Source organism: Oncorhynchus kisutch, linkage group LG9, assembly GCF_002021735.2.
Source record: "Oncorhynchus kisutch isolate 150728-3 linkage group LG9, Okis_V2, whole genome shotgun sequence".
Classification (NCBI taxonomy): domain Eukaryota; kingdom Metazoa; phylum Chordata; class Actinopteri; order Salmoniformes; family Salmonidae; genus Oncorhynchus; species Oncorhynchus kisutch.
Window position 1 is genome coordinate 24,900,590 of NC_034182.2, and position 19,825 is coordinate 24,920,414.

At 44.8% G+C, this 19,825-nt stretch overlaps 1 protein-coding gene across 1 annotated transcript in view; it reads left to right on the forward strand.

Annotated features, from left to right (window-relative positions):
* The window catches only part of LOC109896962 (large neutral amino acids transporter small subunit 2), a 32,128-nt gene that overhangs the window by 6,553 nt on the left and 5,750 nt on the right, over positions 1-19,825 (forward strand). Inside the window, exons 3-9 of the mRNA XM_020491437.2 lie at positions 6,702-6,906; positions 9,191-9,342; positions 14,520-14,645; positions 16,247-16,400; positions 16,656-16,779; positions 17,134-17,237; positions 18,800-18,896. Coding sequence (XP_020347026.1) covers positions 6,702-6,906; positions 9,191-9,342; positions 14,520-14,645; positions 16,247-16,400; positions 16,656-16,779; positions 17,134-17,237; positions 18,800-18,896 — 962 coding nt within the window. The remainder of the gene's footprint in view (positions 1-6,701; positions 6,907-9,190; positions 9,343-14,519; positions 14,646-16,246; positions 16,401-16,655; positions 16,780-17,133; positions 17,238-18,799; positions 18,897-19,825) is intronic.

The following is a 19,825-nucleotide window of genomic DNA, read 5'->3' on the forward strand; positions in this document are numbered from 1 at the left end:
TTTGGACACACCTACGCATTCAAGGGTTTTTCTTCATTTTTACTATTTTCTACATTGTAGAATAGTAGTGAAGACGCCAACACTATGAAATAACACATAAGGAATCATGTAGTAACCAAAAAAAGTGTTAAACATATCAAAATATATTTTATATTTGTGATTCTTTAATGTAGCCACCTTGATGAAAGCTTTGGTCAAAGCTTTGGCATTCTCTCAACCAGCTTCACCTGGAATGCTTTTCCAGTTCCAATGAGTTCCCACATATGCTGAGCAATTGTTGGCTACTTTTCTGTCACTGCTGTCTAACTCATCCCAAACCTTCTCAGTTGGGTTGCGGTCAGGTGATTGTGGAGGCCAGGTCATCTGATGCAGCACTCCAACACTCTCCTTCTTGGTCAAATAGCCCTTACACAACCTGGAGGTGTGTCCTGTTGAAAAATAAATGATAGTCCCACAAACACGCAAAACAGATGGGATGGCGTAGTGCTGCAGAATGCTGTGGTAGCCATTCTGGTTAAGTGTGCCTTGAATTCTAAATAAATCACAGACAGTGTCACCAGCAAAGCACCATTACACCATCACACCTCCTCCTCCATGCTTCACGGTGGGAACCACAAATACAGAGATCATCCGTTCACCTGCTCTGCGTCTCACAAAGACTCGGCGTGGTCGGAATCAAAAATCTCAAATTTGGACTCATCATACCAAAGGACAGATTTAAAACGATCTAATGTCCACTGCTCGTGTTTCTTGGCCCAAGCAAGTCTCTTCTTCTTATTGGTGTCATGAAGGCCTGATTCACGCTGTCTCCTCTGAACAGTTGATGTTGAGATGTGTCTGTTACTGGAACTCTGTGAAGCATTTATTTGGGTTGCAATTTCTGAGGCTGGTAACTCTAATGAACTTGTCCTCTGCAGCAGAGGTAACTCTGGGTCTTCCTTTCCTGTGGCGGTCCTCATGAGAGACAGCTTCATCACAGCTCTTGATGGTTTTTGTGACTGCAATTTAACCTTTATTTTAATTGAACCTTTATTTAACTAGGCAAATCAGTTCAGAAGACATTCTTATTTACAATGACGGGCTACCCCGGCCAAACCCTAACGCTGCTGGGAAAATTGTGCACCACCCTATGGAACTCCCAAACACGGACAATTGTCATACAGCCCGGAATCAAACCAGGGTCTGTAGTGAAGCCGCTAGCACTGAGATGCAGTGCCTTAGACCGCTGCAACACTCGGGAGCCCACTTGAAGAAACTTTCAAAGTTCTTGACATTTTCCGGATTGACTGAATTTCATGTCATAAACTGTTGTTTCTCTTTGCTTATTTGAGCTGTTCTTGCCGTAATATGGACTTGGTCTTTTACCAAATAGGTCTATATTCTGTATACCACCCCAAGCTTGTCACAACACAACTGATTGGCTCAAACGCTGTAAGAAGGTAAGAAATTCCACAAATTAACTTTTAACAAGGCACACCTGTTAATCAATCAATCAAATGTATTTATAAAGCCCTCATGACTACCTTATGAAGCTGGTTGAGAGAATGACAAGAGTGTGCAAAGCTTTCATCAAGGCAAAAGGGTGGCTACTTTGAAGAATCTAAAATCTTAAATACATTTTGATTTGTTAAACACTTTTTTGGTTACTACATGATTCCATGTGTGTTATTTCATAGTTTTGATTCATTTATTATTCTACAATCTAGAAAATAGTTTAAAAAAATAATAAAAAAATTAATGAGTAGGTGTGTCCAAACTTTTGACTGGTACTGCACGTGTGGAGAAATGCTGAAGTGAAAGAGAACATATGTGTGTTAAAACATGCGCGCGTAGACACACACACACACAGAGACACGCAACACCTTATCAAACTACACCACTAGCACATTAAAATCTCAAACAGATCGGTATCAATATCTTTGACTTTGAACTTTAAATTCTCCACACTCAGATCCGACTGCAAGCTCTAACATATAACCTTTGGCCCTGAAGCCCTATTGGCTGTCAATGTTTATGAGCCAATCAGTCAGCTTTCTGATTCTCAACCCCCGACCTCTGATCCCTACTGCTTTGTCAGATCTTTGATGGGGCACGAGTAGTGAACCTGTCTGAACCAGAAACACACACACACACGCATACAGGCACACACGCAGTCTCTTTCATGTTTCCTTGCTCTATAAACTGACTGACAGTCTGATGCTTATAGAGGCTGTCAGGGCATTGTTCTGATGTTCAGATGTAGTTTTGGCTCCTCCCTAGTACACACTCATACACACGGGCCTCTCATTCCTCATTGTACTCTGTAACCCCCCCCCCACCCCTCTCTCTCGCTCACTCTCTCTCTCTCTCCCTCAGTATCTCTCTCCATGACTCCTCATCCTCAGTGCTAACTCAGCACATTGCGTTCCCACTCTGTCTGCTGGAGGGTCTGCTCATTGCTTTTAAAACAAAATTTTCTCTCTCTCTGTCTCTCTGTTTATCTCTCTATGTCTCGCTGTCTCTCTCTTGCTCTCTGTCTGTCTGTCTCCTTCGTCCAATTTTCTCTCTGCCCCCATTTTTTTTCCCTCTCATCCATTTTGCACTACACCCATATTAATCTCCCATTGTTCTGTTTTTCTCTCCTCCTCTTTCCACACTCTCTCATTAGAACTGAGAGGCGGAGCAATGAGGGGCCTTAACGGCCTCTGGTGCAAAGCTTATTCTTCCCCATGGGTATGGTAACACAGTATTCCCACTGGGCACAGATGTCAATTCAATGTATATTCCACATTGGTTTAACGTCCTTTTATTGAAATGACGTGTGAACAATGTTTATTCAACCAGTGTGTGCCCAGTGGGTGGTCTCTCAGTGATATACACTGAGTGTTAAAAACATTAGGAATACCTTCCTAATATTTAGTTGCGCCCCCATTGCACCCCCAGAGTTCTTGGCACAAACCAGTGCGCCTGACACCTACTACCACACCCCATTCAAAGGCACTTAAATCTTTTGTCTTGCCCATTCACCCTCTGAATGGCACACCTACATAATCCATTTCTCAACTGTCTCATGGCTTAAAAATCCTTCTTTAACCTGTCTCCTCCCCTTCGTCTACACTGATTGAAGTGGATTTATCAAATCAAATTTTATTTGTCACATGTGCCAAATACAACAAGTGTAGACCTTACCATGAAATGCTTACTTACAAGCCCTTAACCAACAGTGCAGTTCAAGAAGGGTTAAGAAAATATTTACCAAATAAATGAAAGTAAAAAATTATAAAAAGTAACACAAAGGGGCCTCCCGGGTGGCGCAGTGGTTAAGGGCGCTGTACTGTAGCGCCAGCTGTGCCATCAGAGTCCCAGGGATCGCGCCCAGGCTCTGTTGTAACCGGCCACGACCGGGAGGTCCGTGGGGCGACGCACAATTGGCCTAGCGTCGTCCGGGTTAGGGAGGGCTTGGCTGGTAGGGGATGTCCCTGTCTCATCGTGCACCAGCGACTCCTGTGGCGGGCTGGGCGCAGTGCGCGCTAACCAAGGTTGCCAGGTGCACGGCGTTTCCTCCGACACATTGGTGCGGCTGGCTTCCGGGTTGGATGAGCGCTCTGTTAAGAGGCAGTGCGGCTTGGTTGGGTTGTGTATCGGAGGACGCATGACTTTCAACCTTCGTCTCTCCCGAGCCCGTAACACAATAATATAACAATAACGAGGCTATATACAGGGGGTACCGGTACCGAGTCAGTGTGCGGTAGGGGTGAAGTGACTATGTATAGATAATTAACAGCGAGTAGCAGCAGTGTACAAAACAAATGGGGGTGTAAATGTAAAAAGGCCAGTGGCCATTTGATTAATTGTTCAGCAGTCTTATGGTTTGGGGGTAGAAGCTGTTCAGAAGCCTCTTGGACCTAGACTTGGCACTCCGGTACTGCTTACCATGTGGTAGCAGAGAGAACAGTCTATGACTTGGGTGACTGGAGTCTCTGACAATTTTATGGGCTTTCCTCTGACACCGCCTATTATATAAGTCCTGGATGGCAGGAAGCTTGGCCCCAGTGATGTACTGGGCTGTACCTCTGTAGCGTCTTACGGTCAGATGCCAAGCAGTTGCCATACCAGGCGGTGATCCGACCGGTCAGGATGCTCTCGATGTTTAACTTTTTGAGGATCTGGGGACCCATGCCAAATCTTTTCAGTCTCCTGAGGGGGAAAAGGTTATGTCTTGCACTCTTCACGACTATATTGGTGTGTTTGGACCATGATAGTTTGTTGGTGATGTGGACACCAAGGAACTTGAAACTCTCTACCCACTTTACTACAGCCCCGTCGATGTTAATGGGGGCCTGTTTGGCCCACCTTTTCCTGTTGTCCACAATCAGCTCCTTTGTCTTGCTCACATTGAGGGAGACGTTGTTGTCTTGGCAACAACGATCCAGTTGTCCAGGATCCAGTTGCAGAGGGAGGTGTTTAGTCCCAGGGTCCTTAGCTTAGTGATGAGCTTCATGGGCACTATGGTGTTGAACGCTGAGCTGTAGTCAATGAACAGCATTCTCACATAGGTGTTCCTTTTGTCCAGTTGGGAAAGGGAAGTGTGTTGTATGATTGAGATTGCGTCATCTGTGGATCTGTTGGGGCAGTAAGTGAATTGGAGTGGTACTAGGGTATCCGGGAGGATTCTGTTGATGTGAGCCATGACCAGCCTTTCAAAGCATTTCATGGCTACCGACGTGAGTGCTATGGGGTGGTAATCATTTAGGCAGGTTACCTTCGTGGTCTGCTTGAAACATGTAGGTATTACAGACTCGATCAGGGAGAGGTTGAATGTCAGTGAAGACACTTGCCAATCGGTCTGTGCATGCTTTGAGGACATGTCCTGGTAATCTGTCTGGCCCCGCGGCTTTGTGAATGTTGACCTGTTTAAAGGTCTTGCTCACATCAGCTACCGAATGCGTTATCACACCGTCATCCAGAACAGCTGGTGCTCTCGTGCAGGCTTCAGTGTTGCTTGCCTCAAAGCGAGCATAAAATGCATTTAGCTCGTCTGGTAGGCTCACGTTGCTGGGCAGCTCGCGTGTGTGTTTCCCTTTGTCATCCGTAATAGTTTTCAAGCCCTGCCACATCCGACAATTGTCAGAGCCGGTGTAGTAGGATTCAATCTTAATCCTGTATTGATGCTTGTCTTGTTAGATGGTCCGTCTGAGGGCATTTCTTATATATGTCCGGATTAGTGTCCCGCTCCTTGAAAGCGGAAGCTCTAGCCTTTAGCTGGATGCAGATGTTGCCTGTAATCCATGGCTTCTGGTTGGGATATGTACGTAGGTCACTGTGGGGACGACATCGTTGATGCACTTATTGATGAAGCTGATGACTGAGGTGGTATACTCCTCAATGCCATTGGTCTGTGCTAGCAAAACAGTAATGTAGCGAAACATCCTCATCATCTGACTACTTCCGTATTGAGCGAGTCACAGGTATTTCCTGCTTTAGTTTTTGCTTGTAAGCAAGAATCAGGAGGATAGAATTATCGTCATATAGGCCAAATGGAGGGTGGGGGAGAACTTTGTATGCATCTCGGTGTGTGGAGTAAAGATGGTCTAGAGTTTTTTTCACCTCTGGTTGCACATGTGACATACAGGTAAAAATGTAGTAAAACTGATTTAAGTTTGCCTGCATTGAAGTGTCCGGCCACTAGGAGCGCCGCTTCTGGATGAGCATTTTCTTGTTTGCTTGTGGCCTTATAGAGTTGGTTGAGTGCGGTCTTAGTTCCAGCATCGGTCTATGGTGACAAATAGACAGCTACGAATAATATAGATGAGAACTCTCTTGGTAGATAGTGTGGTCTACAGCTTATCATAAGGTACTCTACCTCAGGAGAGCAATACCTCGAGACTTCTTTAATATTAGACATCGCGCACCAGCTGTTATTGACAAAAAGACACACACCCCCCACCCCTCGTCTTACCACACGCCCCCTTTTCCTTCGTCTTTTCTTCACGCAAATGACGGGGATTTGGGCCTGTTCCGGGGAGAGCAGTATATCCTTCTCGTTGGACGGGTTAAAGGAAAAAGCTTCTTCCAGTTCGTGGTGAGTAATCACTGTTCTGATGTCCAGAAGTTATTTTCGGTCATAAGAGATGGTGGCAGCAACATTATGTACAAAATAAGTAAAAACTAACAAAATAGCACAGGTGGTTAGGAGCATGTAAAACGTCAGCCATCAAGTGACATCGTTAAGGGATCATAGCTTTCACCTGGATTCACCCGGTCAGTCTATGTCATGGAAGGAGCAGGTGTACCAAATGTTTTGTATATTCAGTGTAGATTACACTCATGGTTGGAATAGGGATTCTGTAGGAGTTGGAACTGTGCTTTTGTTGCATATATTGATTAGAATCCCTCTCCATTGTGTTCACTCTGTTCCACTCCCCCCAATTGAGCTCCTGATTGCATTCTGTGACAGATGCTGGTGTCCCGTCGATAACGGCCCCCTCTCCCCTCATCATGAGCTGGTGGAAGAGATTTTTTAAATTTAATTCATTTAACATTTATTTAGCTAGGCAAGTCAGATGTTCTCTCACTTAAAATGTTCCAACCCCCCTACAGCTCTTCCAGCTTATGAATGACACTGGTGTCACACTAATAATCGTTCCCCTTTCTCTTCAGTGTTTCAAATAACTGTTTGTGTCACATGAATAACCATCCCCCTCTTCTTCTCTCTATCCCAGGTAATATCATCGGCTCTGGGATCTTTGTCAGCCCTAAGGGCGTGATGGAGAATGCTAGCTCAGTGGGTCTGGCGCTGATCGTGTGGATTGTCACCGGCATAATCACGGCCATCGGAGCGCTGTGCTACGCCGAGCTGGGTGTCACCATCCCCAAGTCAGGGGGAGACTATTCATACGTCAAGGACATCTTCGGAGGACTGGCAGGGTGAGTGACTAGAGCTGTGGTGTTTGGTGACCTTTAACCCACAGCATACAGTACCAGTCAAAAGTTTGGACACACCTACTCATTCCAGGGTTTTTATTTATTTGTACTATTTTCTACATTGTAGAATAATAGTGAAGACATCAAAAATATATGTTAGATTCTTCAAAGTAGCCACCCTTTGCCTTGATGACTGCTTTGCACACTCTTGGCATTTTCTCAACCAGCTTCATGAGGTCGTCAACTGGAAAGCATTTCAATTAACAGGTGTGCCTTGTTATAAGTTCATTTGTGGAATTTCTTTCCTTCTTAATGTGTTTGAGCCAATCAGTTGTTTTGTAACAAGTTATGATTGGTATACAGAAGGTAAAAGACCAAGTCCATATTGTGGCAAGAACAGCTCAAATGAGCAAAGAGAAACGAGAGTCCATCATTACTTTAAGACATGAAGGTCAGTCAATCCGGAAAATGTCAAGAACTTTGAAAGTTTCTTCCAGTGCAGTCTCAAAAACCATCAAGCACTATGATGAAACTGGCTCTCATGAGGACCACCACAAGAAAGGAAGAGAATTACCTCTGCTGCAGAGGACAAGTTCATTAGAGTTACCAGCCTCAGAAATTGCAGCCCAAATAAATGCTTCACAGAGTTCAAGTAACAGACACATCTCAACATCAACTGTTCAGAGGAGACTGCGTGAATCAGACCTTCATGGTTCAGAAGAGAGTTGCTTGGGCCAAGAAACACAAACAATGGACATTAGACCAGTGGAAAAATGTCCTTTGGTCTGATGAGTCCAAATTTGAGATTTTTGGTTCCAACCCCTTGTCTTTGTGAGACGCAGAGTAGGTGAATGTATGATCTCTGCATGTGTGGTTCCTACCGTGAAGCATGGAGGAGGATGTCTCTCTCTCTCTCTCTCTCTCTCTCTCTCTCTCTCTCTCTCTCTCTCTCTCTCTCTGTGTCACTCACTCACCCTCTTATCTTCTCTGACAACTTCTACCCAGAACATATCATCAAACCTTTGTACACATTGATTGAAGACTGTCTGTGTGTTCATAGTGTTCTCCCAGACGGTAAACACACTCAGATTAAGTTTTGACCTTGTCTTGTAAAAGTCTCATGGATACATGGATATTTTCAGATAGGAATCCACCCAGACAAAACAGCACCTCAGACTATTGTTAGTGTCCCATTATAGACATCAATACATCAATGAGAAATATACAATGAAACATGATATTCTACCCAGAACCAACTGATATTCTCTGTTTGAAGGCTTTGTTTGGTATGTTAGAAATGGTCTCGAACTGTTTCCTCCAAGTGCCTCAGATGTTTTGGTTTGAAGTTTTTCGGGGCGCATACTGTTTCCCTGTTTCCTTCTCTCTGTGATACCAAGCTACAATCAATGAGTGTTTGTTTGGATGGTGTACTGTATAGGAGTAGGAGGAGGGTGTCGATAAGGACACCCCCGTGTTCCCGGGGGGAGTGGACTCTTCCACGGAGACTCTCCACAGGTGCCCACTCACCCCAGCGGTGCAGGGCCAAGCATTCCAGGGGCCACACTTGGTAGTGGTGGTGACATACAGTCGTGATGACACGCTATCCGCAGTGTTAGCAAATAAAGTCCTTTACTGATGGCTCAGCTTTGGGGCTTTTCTTTAATCTTACAGACTTATTGCTTTGTGAACATTTGTTCACACACACACACACACACATATATAGAAACACAGACATACATTAGCGCAACACTCGCTCACACACACGCATAAACACACACACACATTCGTTGTGAGGGACAACCAGGCTAACAAGGTGGACGCAGCGACGCGTAATGCTCTCTCCATAAGCTTGTGGAGAATTTGTGGAAAAACCATGTCCTAATGTGGCCTCCTCTCTAGTCAGCTAAATCTCAACTCCCCATTGCCCCCTCCCTAACACACACACATACACACACACACACACATACACACACACACACACACATTCTAAGTGAATAACCTGTATTCTTCTAAGTGTAGACTCTGCCCCATTAATACAATTATGTGTTACCACACTCTGACCTGAAGCTAGTGAGTGTGTGTGTGTGTGTGTGTGTGTGTGTGTGTGTGTGTGTGTGTGTGTGTGTGTGTGTGTGTGTGTGTGTGTGTGTGTGTGTGTGTGTGTGTGTGTGTGTGTGTGTATGTGTGTGTGTATGTGTGTGTGCGTACGTACGTCAGTGTCTAAATGCCGTTCATAACCCTAATTGACCCCTCTGCCTCCATCTCTCCCTCCCTCCTTCTCCTCTAGGTTCCTGCGTCTGTGGATCGCGGTGCTGGTGATCTACCCCACCAACCAGGCAGTCATCGCCCTCACCTTCTCCAACTACGTCCTACAGCCCCTCTTCCCAACTTGCTTCCCCCCGGAGAACGGACTGCGCCTGCTGGCCGCCGTCTGCCTACGTGAGTACCCTATATCCTGGAGGGAGAGGGAGATGGTGGGGAGGGAGGGAGGGACTTTCAGCTGTGCAACAATTACTGAAAGTCTGAAAAACTCTTTAAACTTTGACAACTTTAATGAGTTATCCTGTAGACACACTTTTGTCAACTCTCTGCATGCTAAAGATTCTTTGTTTGTGTTGTAGTAGCGCCACTTGGTGTTTTGGCCATGATCCGAGTTCTCTGACCATGGGTAAAGTCACACATGGATGTGAAAGAGAGAGAGATAGAAGAGTGGAAAGGGCGGGAAAAGGACAAAAGAAAGAAAGAGGAATGAAACATCAACAGACTGTTCTTTCACAAATCTAAGAATATGGGATAGGTGCCAGCAGTAGCTACACCTGGTTTACGCCTTAGAGCTTTCAACTATCCAATCATAGCAGATCTGTGAATGAGCGTGAAGGGCAAAAAGAAGGGAACGACTTTGTGAGGTTCTGTCTGTCCTTTTCTCTCTCTCTCTCTCTCTCTCTCTCTCTCTCTCTCTCTCTCTCTCTCTCTCTCTCTCACTTCCTCCTTCTGCCCTTTTTTCTCTTCACCCAGGGTCAAAGAGCATGTAAGGAAGAGAGTGGGTAAAAGAAGGTAGCAAAGTGGGAGAGTGTTTTAAGACAAACGGATACTTGTGTTTGCTCCACTCTGAGAGTCGTAGTGCCGGAACCCTCTGAAAACTTCACACACGCTGCCCAAATACCACAAGCAGTGCTCAGACAGTCAGAGAGAGACAGCTACACCTTTCTAAAAGGGGCGTTTTGACGCCAAATTTTTGTTGCAGACTTTTCTTTATATCTGAAAGGTGTTGTACTTTTATTTCCTCCAACTGACCTAGTAATCGTTGCGGTATTATGTTTAAAATTGCTGCCAACCCCTCGGTATTAATGTCTCCTTTCATCTTACCGGCTTTGGCATGCATTAAATCATGAACATTCTATTGTTGTTGTCCGATTTCAAACTTGTAGCTCATTTAAATAGCAGTCTGGTCCAAGTAGCAACGTTACCTGCTCTATTTTGTGCACACAAAGAAACATCCGTTTAAGAATGGATTTAGGATAGCTGAATCTACCAAGCCAGGCAACTAAAAGCCACTTTATAGAAATGTCTTTGGTTTGTTGCTAACGTTAGATTCTTAGGTGCCCAATTGTTTTAATAGGCTACATGTCGTGAATCATATGTGGGAAAAGTAAGAGAGAGGGAGAGAGAGAGGGAGAGAGAGAGAGAGGGAGAGAGAGAGGGAGAGAGAGAGGGAGAGAGAGAGAGAGGGAGAGAGAGAGGGAGAGAGAGAGAGAGGGAGAGAGAGAGAGGGAGAGAGAGGGAAAGAGGGAGAGAGAGAGGGAAAGAGATGGAGAGGGAGAGGGAGAGAGCGGGACGGGGAGAAAGAGAGAGAGAGACAGAAAGATGGGGAGAGAGAGAGAGAGAGAGAGAGATGGGGAGAGAGATGGGGAGTGAGAGAGAGACAGAGACAGAGAGTCATAGCGACAAAGGGAACAGAGAGAGGGAACATGAACAGTGTGAAGCTAGTTTGTGAAAAAGCAAACAACCTCCCAAATATCCTTTGTCTTCTGTCTGTTAAATCTTTAAAAAAAAAACCTAAGAACAGTTTAATAATCATCTTCAAATCAGTGTTTTCTAAGAAGATCTTATCAATTGGTCAATTGTTACTTGAGCGACTGATTAACAGTTTGGGAAACTGTTCTTTAGTGTCACCATTCACGTCTACAGTACCCACTTTATATGGCATGTACCTGTATCTGTCTTGTTGCCCATGTTGCCCATAGAGCAGTATACTCTGATAGCTGAACCCTTATTACAATTCCTCTTTTTCATCCCCCTCTTCCCTCTCTCCCTTTTTCTGCCCTTCCTCCATCTCTGTTTTCTGTTGTTGTTTCTTACTGCCCCTGAACGTACAGTACACTCTCGATCTGTGACTGGCTGACTGTGTCTTGGGGAGGGAGGGTGTCCGAGATATTCTGTAGGTTTGTGTTCTACAAGAGGTTTCATGTGTCTAAGAAGAGTCGTGAGAGTCCAGACGTCCTTGCTGTCTGTTTTCTATCACATATGCCCTAGAAAATCAATATACAATCTATAGCAGGTATGGGGATGTTTTTTGTGAGGGTGTATGTGTTTCCAGTACCTGAATGGTGCTGTGCAATCACTTATTCTGACTATACACAAAAAAACAAAAACAAAAACTGCAATACAGTATATATATATATATATATATTAACTGCCCCCCCCCCCCCCCCACACTCCTGTTTTTGTAAACACACAACCACTAACCATTCATTGGTCACTGGGGACTCGTGCTGCAGCCATGGGCATACTTTAGGAAAGTGTCACCGGGTTCAGAAACGTGCCACCAGCCAGCTCCTCCCCTCTCTCTGTCTCCGTGGCCTGGAGTTGGTGCCTGGTTATGGAGTTCCTCAGATCCCAGTGTGTACTCAGCTTACAAACAGCTGAGATTGGCTCGGGTTCTCAGAACGCGCCCGGTTTCCCAGGTGTTAACCAGTATACGTTCCTCTTAGCCTGACCACATGTAGAACAGAGAGGAGTGGGATTCATGCTGTTTTGAAAAATGAGAGTATGAGACAGCCCACAGTAGGGCTGATTAAAATGTGCCCCTGCCCTGTAGCACAGGTGCTGCCAAGTGGATATGACTGCACTGACAGGGGCATTTTGCAGAAATGTCACCGGTGTTTTCCATTACGTATGTTATTGTTACTGGAATGATTGCAAACGCACTTGCCGCTTTGCAGAGAGAGCACATCTGTACGGTTCGTTCTTCGTTACGTATAGTTGTTGTTTAAATGTAGATATGAGGTTCGACACACACACAGCTCAACTCATATGTGGTTGTCTGTATTTCCTGTTTACCGAATCAGAGAGCAGAAACAGCACAGTCTTACTCCCCATAGAGCACACTGGCTCTCCCACACACCACTACCACTGTTGTGTCTACAGTGTGTTGCAGCTGTTATTTTGTTAGCCTGATCCATGATTTGTACTTAATGTGCTTTTTACGCTCCATTGTACAACAATATTCAGAGGAGTTGGATAAAGCACACACAGATCTGGGACCAGACTAACTATGTGTTACCGGCTGACAACATGCCCACAGATCAGGCCAAACAGCCCCCTACCCCCTTTCCTCTCACTACCCCCTCGACTTCCCCCAAACCTCTAAACATCATACACTCTTTCACAACTATCAACTACTAACAAGCCCCTCCTCTCATCCCCTGTTCCTCTCCTCCTCTCCATCTGTGCCTGGCAGAGCGGGTTAACCAACAGATTTTTCACCTCGTCGGCTGGGGGAGTTTGAACTAGCGGCCTTTCAGTTACTGGCCCAGCGCTCTTAAACCGCTAGGCTACCTGCTGCCCCTATCGTTTCCATCACGTCTAACATTACCCGAGTAAGTAGGTCTCCTTACTCTTGCAACAGTAAGGAAGCAGCTCTGCCAGAACAGCCCATACATCTCCTGTTTCTGTGGCATAGTGCAGCTTGATGTACAAGTACACCACCTGGACAGGACGTTAATTCCATTGCGGGGACCATGGTGACATGTACTGTACTGCAAATCAAATCAAATCAAATTTATTTAAATAGCCCTTCGTACATCAGCTGATATCTCAAAGTGCTGTACAGAAACCCAGCCTAAAACCCCAAACAGCAAGCAATGCAGGTGTAGAAGCACGGTGGCTAGGAAAAACTCCCTAGAAAGGCCAAAACCTAGGAAGAAACCTAGAGAGGAACCAGGCTATGTGGGGTGGCCAGTCCTCTTCTGGCTGTGCCGGGTGGAGATTATAACAGAACATGGCCAAGATGTTCAAATGTTCATAAATGACCAGCATGGTCGAATAATAATAAGGCAGAACAGTTGAAACTGGAGCAGCAGCACGGTCAGATGGACTGGGGACAGCAAGGAGTCATCATGTCAGGTAGTCCTGGGGCATGGTCCTAGGGCTCAGGTCCTCCGAGAGAGAGAAAGAAAGAGAGAAGGAGAAAATTAGAGAACGCACACTTAGATTCACACAGGACACCGAATAGGACAGGAGAAGTACTCCAGATATAACAAACTGACCCTAGCCCCCCGACACATAAACTACTGCAGCATAAATACTGGAGTCTGAGACAGGAGGGGTCAGGAGACAGTGCAGCACGAGAAACTGCAGCACGAGAAAGGTGGAGGTGAGACAGAGTGCAGGACAGACACACTGAACCCCAGTCAGTGTCTGTGGATGAACTCAGACCCATGAGCCTTTGGCGTGTGGTACGTGTCAATGTGTCCGAGAAGTTGAGAGGCAAGGAGAGAGAGGGGGGGGGGGGTCCTAGTACGTTGTGATAGTACAGCCCCACTGGGCACACACTGGTTGAATCCACGTGGTTTGCACGTCATTTCAATGACGGTAGCAAAGGTAGCTGCGTGCGGTAGCTGCGTGTATGTGCAACTCCCGTCGCACACACACACACACCTTCTTCTCCCTCCTTCCGATTCTCTATCCATCCGCTACTACTGTTTCTGTTTCTCAGTCTCTCTCTCGCTCCCTCTATTCCTCTCTCCTTACGTCACCGTTTATAGTACTATGACCACTAGCTAGTGTCCGTGCACTCACACCGATCGCTGTTGGAAACCCTTCAAAAAAAACACAACAGAAGGAAATGTAGTGTAGCCGTGTACTTCTCCCTTTGTGCATTGTTAGCAACAGATCTCTGCTGAGCTGATGAGAATTCTATGGTGAGAATTCCTCCAATCTACTATGTTTATTGTACTGGGATTCGCCATTGTGTTCCTGTGTTATTCTGGCCTGGCTGGTGTAATGTAGCAGAGAGCAGTGGAGGACATGAATGAACGGAGCACAACGCCCAGCGTGAATTGTATTGTTTTGATCTCTGTTGTGTAATATTTCTTGTAGTTCAATTTGATTCAAGCTTTATTGACAATTGAACCTTTCAGTTGAATATAATTCCAAGCTTTATTGACAATTGAATACAGTTTAATTCAACAAGCTTTTGTGGCATTATAAGTCCCTATCTTATATTGCCACAGCAAAAATGCATAATGATAAAAACACATTTAATCAATTATAACACTATAACACTATCGCTTCCTCCCTCTCTCTCTCTCTCTCTCTCTCTCTCTCTCTTTCAGTTTTGTTGACGTGGGTGAACTGCTCCAGTGTGCGATGGGCCACCAGAGTCCAGGACATCTTCACAGCCGGCAAGCTGCTGGCCCTGGCTCTCATCATTATCATGGGCATCGTGCAGATCTGCAAGGGTAGGACTAGGCACCGCGTGTGTGTGTGTGTGTGTGTGTGTGTGTGTGTGTGTGTGTGTGTGTGTGTGTGTGTGTGTGTGTGTGTGTGTGTGTGTCACACTCCATACCACAGAGTCTGCCCATCTCTCTCATCTCTCTCTCGGTCCAGAGACACCACAAAGACACATCCCATCACTGGGTCACTGTGGACTCAAAGTCTGGGTCGCTGTGGACTCAAAGTCTGTGTCCCAAATGACACCCTAATCCACATATAGTGCACTTTTTTTCATCACAGCCCTAACGGCCCTGATCGAAAGTAGTGCACTACATAGAGAATAGGGTGCTGTTTGCGATAGAGACATAGCTTCCCGATTCACAGAGATAAGAGGTTCCAGTTCTGGGGCCTCTGATAAAACTCACAGAGCTAATAGAGTTTTAAGGTGGTTTTCATCCCAGTCGTGTCTGTGGGTTAGTTAGCATAACACTAATGAGGGTCAGTTATGAGAAAGACAGACAGAGACAACAGTGAGAATAGGGCTGTAGACACAGAGAGAGGAGAGAGGGATTCTGAGTGTTGGTGTAAGAATACAATGGGTGAGAGTATGGGAGAATCACCAACCAGAGAGAGATGGGGACAGAGAGAGAGTAAGAGCAAAAACTGAGGGAGAGAGGTGGGGAAGAGGCAGACAATGACAGAGAAAGAAGGAGAGGAAGAAAGAGGGAGGCAGGAAGAGAGATTAAGGATGCATAACCTGTTCGTATTGGCATGACAACGAAAAGATGAGACTAGGAGGAAAGGACAGAGATAGACGCGGTCGGAAGTAGACATGGTGTGCAAGCCAATAGTGCGTACTCTGTCTGTCTGTCACACACACAAACACACACACATGCACACACTGCATCCTTATTGTTATGTCCTATGTGTGACCTGGCAGCTCCCTTATCAATCTGCATTGCTATAACAGAGGCAGTAGTAGTGAACCAATTTCACAAAGCTAAAATCTCTACACATCCCCCAAAAATCCTCATTCAATTGTTTTTCATTTTTATAAATACATATTTCACAAAAAATACAAATTCTAGGCCTACACCACCCTAAAATCTAGACCTACACCACCCTAAAATCTAGACCTACACCACCCTAAATCTAGACCTACACCACCCTAAAATCTAGACCTACACCACCCTAAAATCTAGACCTACACCACCCTAAAATCTAGACCTACACCACCCTAAAATCTAGACCTACACCACCCTAAAATCTAGACCTACACCACCCTAAAATCTAGACCTACACCACCCTAAAATCTAGACCTACACCACCCTAAAATCTAGACCTACACCACCCTAAAATCTAGACCTACACCACCCTAAAATCTAGGCCTACACCACCCTAAAATCTAGACCTACACCACCCTAAAATCTAGACCTACACCACCCTAAAATCTAGACCTACACCACCCTAAAATCTAGACCTACACCACCCTAAAATCTAGACCTACACCACGCTAAAATCTAGACCTACACCACTTTAAAATCTAGGCCTTACACCACCATAAAATCCTCATTCTAAACCCCATTCATTCGCTCTTCTTCCCCTCTGTTCCTCTCTACTCCTCCAGGGGAGTACTATTGGCTGGAGCCAGCCCATGCCTTTGATCCCTTCCAGGAGTACGACGTGGGGCTGATAGCCCTGGCCTTCCTACAAGGCTCCTTCGCCTACGGAGGATGGAACTTCCTCAACTACGTCACTGAGGAGCTGGTTGACCCCTATGTGTAAAGCCTTACTACAATTAGTCCATGCGTGTGTCCCAAATTCTATATTTTGATATTATATTTGAGAACTGGACTGATCCCTATTGAATGAGACCTACATGTCTTTAATGAAGGGTCTACCTTTTTGGTCTACCTTTTCCCCATCCCTCTCTCTATTCTGAACTGGACTGATACCTATTACCTACATGTCTCTAATGAATGATATACCCTCCCCCATCCCTTCTCCCCATCCCTCCATTCCTCTCTCTATTCTAGGAATCTTCCACGTGCTATCTTCATCTCCATCCCCTTGGTGACGTTCGTGTACGTGTTTGCCAACATCGCTTACGTCACCGCCATGAGTCCTCAGGAGCTGCTGGCCTCCAACGCTGTTGCTGTAGTGAGTAGCTCCACCCACCGTCCTGCCAGGATCAGGAAGCAGCTCTGGGTTTATTCGCGTTCAACCACAGTATTAACAAAGGCCTCTGGCGCCCCCTCGTCGGTCACAGAGAGTTAATGGTCCTTAAATTCAGATTCAACTTTGAATTCTGCTTAGTGGAGTGGCATATCTGTACCATATTATCAATCAACTGATGCTACAATTTTAACTTTTAAGTGTTTAAGTATCAAACCTTGTGGTGTAGCTATGTAGCAGTTCATTGAATGTGTAATTGTGTGTTTCACGATATTCTCTTCTCCCCTCTCATCCTCCCTATATTCCTCCGTCTATTCCTTCCTTCCTTTCTCTCTCCAGACGTTTGGTGAGAAGCTGCTAGGCGTGATGTCATGGATCATGCCCATCTCTGTTGCTCTGTCCACCTTCGGAGGGGTCAACGGGTCCCTCTTCACCTCGTCACGGTATTCTCCTCCACATTATTTATCTGCCTCTTGTATCTCTATTTTTCTTTATCTATCTCCATATACAGTACCAGCAAAAGTTTGGACACACCTACTCATTCCAAGATTTTTCTTTATATTTTACTATTTTCTACATTGTAGAATAATAGTGAAGAAATCAAAACTATGAAATAACACATATGGAATCATGTACTAACTAAAAAAGTCTTAAAACAAACAAAAAATATATTTAAAATGTGAGATTATTCAAAGTCACTTTAGGCATTCTCTTAACCAGCTTCATGATGTAGGTGTGCCTTGTTAAAAGTTCATTTGTAGAATGTCTTTCCTTAATTTGTTTGAGCCAATCAATTTCAAGAACTTTGAAAGTGTCTTGAAGTGCAGTCGCAAAAACCATCCAGCGCTATGATGAAACTGGCTCTCATCCTCTGCTGCAGAGGATAAGTTCATTAGAGTTACCAGCCTCAGAAATTGTATCCCAAATAAATGCTTCACAGTTCAAGTAACAGACACATCTCAACATCAACTGTTCAGAGGAGACTGCGTGAATCAGGCCTTCATGGTCGAATTGCTGCAAAGAAACCACTACTAAAGGACACCGATAAGAAGAAGAGACTTGCTTGGGCCAAGAAACTAGCGCAATGCACATTAGACTGTCCTTTGGTCTGATCAGTCCAAATTTGAGATTTGTCTTTGTGAGACGCAGAGTAGGTGAACGGATGATCTCTGCATGTGTGGTTCCCACCATGAAGCATGAAGGAGGAGGTGTGATGGTGTGGGGGTGCATTGCTGGTGACACTGTCAGCGATTTATTTAAAATTCAAAGCACACTTAACCAACATGGCTACCACAACATTCTGCAGCGATACGCCATCCCATCAGGTTTGCACTTAGTGGGACTATCATTTGTTTTTCAACAGGACAATGACCCAACACAGCTACAGGCTGTGTAAGGGCTATTTGATCAAGAAGGAGAGTGCTACATCAGATGGCCTGGCCTCCACAATCACCCGACCTCAACCCAATTGAGATGGTTTGGGAGGAGTTGGACTGCAGAGTGGAGGAAAAGCAGCCAACAAGTGCTCAGCATATGTGGAAATTTCTTCAAGATTATTGGAAAAGCATTCCTCATGAAGCTGGTTGAGAGAATGCCAAGAGTGTGCAAAGCTGTCATCAAGGCAAAGGGTGGCTACTTTGAAAAATCTCAAATATAAAATATATTTTGATTTTTTTAACATGATTCAACATGATGATGAATACATTTTGTTTTGTTGGTTACTACATGATTCCTTATGTGTTATTACATAGTTTTGATGTCTTCACTATTATTCTACAATGTAGAAAATAGTCAAATGAAGAAAAACCCTTGAATGAGTAGTTGTGTCCAAACCTTTGACTGGTACTGTATATCTTTCTCTGTGAACTCTCTTTTTTTTTATCGGTGTACTTATCCCACCCACGTCAACCGTTCATTTCTCCGTATTGTTTCACTGCGTTAGATTGTATTAGTAGTTAACCCGTCTCTCACTCGCTCTCAATCTCTCTCTCTTTCTCTCGAACAGGTTGTTCTTTGCTGGAGCCAGAGAGGGCCACCTCCCCAGTCTCCTGGCCATGATCCACGTGAAGCGTTGTACCCCCATCCCTGCTCTGCTCTTCACTGTGAGTGCTACATCCTTTCTCTCTCTCTCTCTCTCTCTCTCCATCTCTCTTCCCCTCTCTCTTTCTTTCTCTCTATGTATTTACCTTTGACACAGGTGTCTGTGTCTGCACAGTACACTATACAGTGGCAAGAAAAAGTATGTGAACCCTTTGGAATTACCTGGATTTCTGCATATATTTTACATCAAAATTTGATCTGATCTTCATCTAAGTCACAACAATAGACACGGTGTGCTTAAACTAATAACACACAAATGATTGTGTTTTTCTTGTCTATATTGAATACATAATTTAAACAAAATAGATCTCAGAAGACCTAAGATTAAGAATTGTTGCCTTGCATAAAGCTGGAGAGGGTTACAAAAGTATCTCTAAAAGTCAGTCCACGGTAAGACAAAGTGTCTATAAATGGAGAAATTTCGGCACTGTTGCTACTCTCCCTAGGAGTGGCCGTCCTGCAAAGATGACTGCAAGAGCACAGCGCAGAATGCTCAGTGAGGTTAAGAAGAATCATAGAGTGTCAGCTAAAGACTTACAGAAATCTCTGGAAGATGCTAACATCTCTGTTGACGAGTCTAAAATATGTGAAACACTAAACAAGAAAGGTGTTCATGGAAGGACACCATGGAAGAAGGCACTGCTGTCCAAAAAAGTTCGCAAAAGAGAGCACCTGGATGTTCCTCAGTGGTGCTGGCAAAATATTCTGTGGACAGATGAAACTAAAGTTGTGTAGTTTGGAAGGAACACACAACACTATATGTGGAGAGAAAAAAGGCTCAGCACACCAACATTAAAACCTCATCCCAATTTTAAACTATGTTGGAGGGAGCTTCATGGTTTGGGATGCTTTGCTGACTCAGGGCCTGGACACCTTACAACTGAAAAATTAATTCCCAAATTTATCAAGACATTTTGCAGGAGAATGTAAG